The following is a 5,278-nucleotide window of genomic DNA, read 5'->3' on the forward strand; positions in this document are numbered from 1 at the left end:
TATATATATATATATATATATATATATATATATATATATATATATATATATATATATATATATATATATATATATATATATATATATATTAATTCATTATATGAATATAATTGCATTCATATAATGACAAATAATGTAAAAACAATATAATAAAAACACATAATCAATACTATTGGCAAAGGCTGTGGATTAAAGTAATAATGAAGAACAGACTATATTTTTTCTTCACAAGACCTCAATATACACAAAAAATATCCATAAATCATCAGTTTTCCGTATTTTAGTGATTATTTTTGTTTTAAATTGACATTTTCCCATTTATTAATGCTGTTGAATTGCATTATGGGATCTTAATCTTTCTCCCAACATCATTTAACCTTAAAAAGTTGTAAAACGTGACTTTTATGAACATGTTTAATAGTGTAAAGTGTTTTATTGTCTGTGTTGGTGTTGTATTTTACGCTACAAACACCTTGTAATAAACTGGCAGCATATTTTCTGTTTATTTACAGACTTATTTCTCTAGATATTATTATTTCTTATACATTATATTATTTCAAACTACTAAAATGTCAATAAAAATCACTTTGTTAAACTGTAGAGCTGAATTTTCAACATCCCATAATGCAATTCTCAACCATAAATAAACACAAACCACTTCGGAAACTGTTCATTAACAGATATTTTTGACAGTATATCACCAGGAGTCACTGTATTAATTCTGTATTACCTGTATTCATATCCATCTGTTGTTGTTATTATGGGAGTTTTTTTTTGTGTAGCACTGTTATGAAATGAGGACTCTTAACTGCGATCCAAATCTACCTTCGGGTACAAATTAAGTAACCTAACCTAACCTAACCTAACCTAACCTATTTATTTATTTATTTATTTGTGACATTCAAAAGGAAAAAATCAGCTTAAAATAAATATTTTTTAATGTTCTACTGATAAAATAAAAATAAAAAAGTCAGATCTAGGACAGTCTGAGGGCGAGGAATTCATTTTTAAGCAACTATAAATTGAAATATGATCCTTTTTTTTGTCCATTTTTTAAAATAAATAATAATTGTTTTCTCAGCTTGCAGCCATGTTGTGCTCTCTAAGGTTGAGAAAGCTGTAATTATTTCCTTCATCTAGCGCACTAAAACTGCTGGACGTGATTTATCAACGGGCTCCATATCTCTGTAGAAAAGCTTGACATGATGTCATTCACTAGACGACTAGAAAAAGAAAACTCATTCGTACCAAAAAAATGCATTTCCAGATTTCTCCCAAAACGTCTCGCACGACTGCAGGCACCAACAGAGACTCCTCGCTGATTATTATAGTCCAAATCCACTGATTGACTACATCCGAGTTGGCAGTTTTCAGGTCAAACCACAAGAATCTTCTTAAAGGGGGCGGTTCACCCCAAAATGAACATTTACTCACTATTTACTCGTTTGCTTTCTTCTGTTGAACACGAAAGTAGATATTTAGAAGAATGCTGAAAACCGGTAACCATTGACTTCCATTGTAGGAAAAAAAATACTATGGAAGTCAATGGTTACAGGTTTCCAACATTTTACTAAATATCTTCTTTTGTGTTCAACAGAAGAAAGAAACTAGTAAAACAAACGAGTAAAAGGTGAATAAATGATGACAGATTTTAACATTTTGGGTGAACTACACTGCAAAAAAAATGCTCTTACTAAGAGTTTAGTCCAAATATCTGAAAACTCTTAAATCAAGAAGCATTTTCTAGACAAGCAAAAAATATTGTCTTGTTTTCAGAAATAACATGTCAAAAATAAATGGGTTTCTCCTTAAAACAAGCTAAATAATCTGCAAATGGGGTAAGCTAATTAATCTAGTTTTTCTCTTTGACATAACATTATTCTGTTGACCCCACTGGCAGATTATTTAGCTTATTTTAATAAAAAATACAGTTCATTTTGACTTGTTACTTCTGAAAACAAGACACTATTTTGAACTAGTCAAGAAAATCCTTCTTGATTTAAGACCATTTAGATATTTGGACTAGAAACAAGAGTAAAACTCTAAGTGAGCAGGTCATTTTTTACAGTGCATCCCTTTAAGCGTCTGTCAGGAGCGGCGATCGCTTACTATCGTGCTACGAGAACTTCGCTACTCCGTTTGCAGGCGTACAAACTCATCCGTTAAAGGCAAAATGAGCATTAAAAGTACCAAAGTAAGGAAAGGTAAGAATATGGGTCGTTCAGTGAAAACACACACGCGCGCGCGTCTCTGGAAATACTGTACATTAGGGAGAAGTATTCTGCAAACAGGAGTGTCAGCAGTGTTCTGTACAGCGAACGCGGTTGAAAACGTAGGATCTGAAGCCGGATTTCTCTATTGCAGATGTTGATTCATTTAATCCAATCGTTCAGGCAAAAGAAGAAAAAGCAAGCACATGAAGCCTGTTTCGCCGATTATTTCGCTGTTAAGGCGAGCCTGCTGTTTGTTCTCCTTTTTCCTGAGGCGGATGAGTACTAAAAACCAAATCAGGATTTTTTTTTTTAAAGCAGGAGGATAAATCCGGGATGTTTGCTTGTGCTTCTGGCGCTCATGCACATGAGGAAATGATTTGCCGGCGTGTGCTTTACTGTATGTACAGTCTGTGTTTTGGCAGATGTGGGTTTCTAAGGTGCTGATGTTTTGAGCCGATTGTGTTCACAGCGTCAGACCAGGACAAAAACAGAGGGATGAAGGCCATGAGGCGCTCTGCTGTGTTACTGGTGGACTTCGTTGGCGATCAGACTGTCCTCTCCGGACTGGAAATCGGCTTCGTTCAGGCTGTTTCCGGCGTTGATCATCTCCTCGTCCTGCGAGGACCCCTGACCGTCGTCTTCTCCACTGCCGGCTCCAGTTTCATCCGAGTTTGGGTCCTGCAGGACCTGGGCGATGTACATCTGCTGCGGTGGAGGAAAACACACACAGGAGTGAGCCATACATTGCATTTCTTACTTTAAGGTAATGTCTTGTTTCTAGTCCAAACATCTAAACCAGGAGTGCTCACCCCTGTTCCTGGAGATCTACCCTCATGCAGAGTTGATCAAACACTCCTGCCTTTAACAAGAGCTCCTTCAGATCCTACTTTGTTGGTTTAAGCCCCGGTCAGATCACATGAATTTGTCACGATTTCGGCACGATTTCTTTGACGTAGGGTGTCGTGGGGATTCGTAAACGGTAAATGGGTGTCGTGACACAAGATTCAATCGTTTCTTCTCATATAATGTGGCATAGATACCATGCCTGCGATACCATCACAGAAAGTCTAGCATGTTTACTTTTTTCTCGTTCTTAACGATGAGTTCAGTCACGTGGGTCACACTGTGCAATAGGAGCACATCACTTGCTGGTTATATCAGCGGGGGCTGTTGTTAATGCGCTGGTCAGGTAATCAAAAATAGCTGCATATTTACTCATTGGTTATCTACCTTTTCTAAAATATTATGCTGTTTTAAGCAATTTTATCTGACAGACTGGCACAAATATACGAACATCTTCATTCTCACAATGAGTTTCTGAGTTCTCTCATCCTTCCAACAAAGTTTGCTCTTCTGAGGTAATCTAGGAGCATGTTAAGCTCTGCGAATACATCGCAAAAGCATCTCCTGCTTATTCAAATTTGTCATTAACAGTGAAAACAGTTTAATATCGGCTTCTGTGAAACTGTGAATATTTCACTTGAGTTTTATTTAGGCTAGATTATTATTTTATTTAACAAACCAACACAATCTCACAGCAATTCATGTTTTGGTGCATTTAGTGGACTTGTTTTGAAGCACTTCCCCTCAAATGTTATTCGTTATTCTTGTTTTGAGATAATTGACCAGCAAAAGAAACATCAAAATTAGGTTAAAAATTATAGCAAACGAAATTCGTTTCAAAAAGATATACGAATTATATTTTTGTTTGTGCCTCTCCACTACTTAACTGTACGGGTGGATGATTTATTTCGCTCTGAGGAAAATAAGGATTAGATGAATGCTTCACTGTGATTGTATCACAAATCTCTGTTATATATATATATATATATATATATATATATATATATATATATATATATATATATATATATATATATGTATATATATATATATTCAGAGATGTATAGTAACGAAGTAGAACTACTTCACTACTGTACTTAAGTACTAAAAGGCAGTATCTGTACTTTACTGGAGTATTGTTTTTTTCTCCTACTTCCAGTTTTACTTCAGTCCATATTTTTGATGAGTTTAATACTTTTACTCCGATAGATTTTTTATGAGCTGCATCGTTACTCGTTACTAGAGGTGTCAAAATGGTCGATATCGGTTCAGTAATAGATCCTAACGGGTTATTACGTACTGACGTCATTTATCTCCTATGTGCGGTGTCGCAATACTATGGCGAAGGACGGAGGCGCGAGGGCGAGTGAAGGCGGCACAGCACACGAGCCGCTATTTCACTACTACAGAGAAATGTTGTGAGACTCCATCTCTGCCTCTCTCACTTTGGACATTTGACCCGCTGGCCTGGTTTGTGAGGTAACTTTTCATCTCCTCTTGGCTGTTAAAGCGATACTTGTGGATCCAGACCTGGGCGTGTATGAGGTGCAAGTTTTCTCCACTGTGTCTATTATAGATTACCTGTGATAACCGCGTATTATACATACATAGACTGTAACCGCGGCTGTTCTTCCCGCCATCAGTGAACAACACTTTCATTTCTAAAGCCCATAGCAGCCCTTTCTGTTGAGAAGGTGAAGACAATAACCAATCAAAGGGGTGTAAGACCTCGCCTGTCAGCGTTTAAAAAGCAGGCGGGAGAATATTTACATTAGTTTATTTGCTATAAATGCTCATGCTGTCTTCTGTGCATGAGTTTTGTTTGATACATTCAGAAAGAGTGTTTTCTTTGAGCGGGTCAAATTAAGGGTACAGTTCATATATATTACTGCTGTATTAAAGGACACAATTTTATTACAAGTAACCATTTAACTGTCACACCAAGAAAAAAACCAATAGAATTGTTTTATTTCTTGCATTTCTTAACTCCTAATGTCGCTAGTTAACACAATCAATACATTTTCCCCCAACACATCCCATAATTTCTAAAATATCAGCCTCTACCAAATGGTTGAGATGTTGGTTTATGGTAAAAGTACCAGAATGAATAAATATACTATAAAAATATGAAGTTTAAGACCACTTTAATTAAAACATAATTAAAATGAAACATTTTTGAATACTAAATCATAGCCATAAGCCATAAAATATTTCAGATTTTC

At 35.7% G+C, this 5,278-nt stretch overlaps 1 protein-coding gene across 1 annotated transcript in view; it reads right to left on the minus strand.

Moving 5' to 3' along the window:
- Window positions 1–1,541: 1,541 nt before the first annotated feature.
- LOC130237107 (CSC1-like protein 2) overlaps window positions 1,542–5,278 on the minus strand; it is a 44,361-nt gene continuing 40,624 nt past the window's right edge. Inside the window, exon 20 of the mRNA XM_056467912.1 lies at window positions 1,542–2,918. Within this exon, the coding sequence (XP_056323887.1) occupies window positions 2,736–2,918 (183 nt within the window). The 3' untranslated portion in view covers window positions 1,542–2,735. The remainder of the gene's footprint in view (window positions 2,919–5,278) is intronic.

The sequence above is a fragment of the Danio aesculapii genome, chromosome 11 (assembly GCF_903798145.1).
Source record: "Danio aesculapii chromosome 11, fDanAes4.1, whole genome shotgun sequence".
Lineage (NCBI taxonomy): Eukaryota > Metazoa > Chordata > Actinopteri > Cypriniformes > Danionidae > Danio > Danio aesculapii.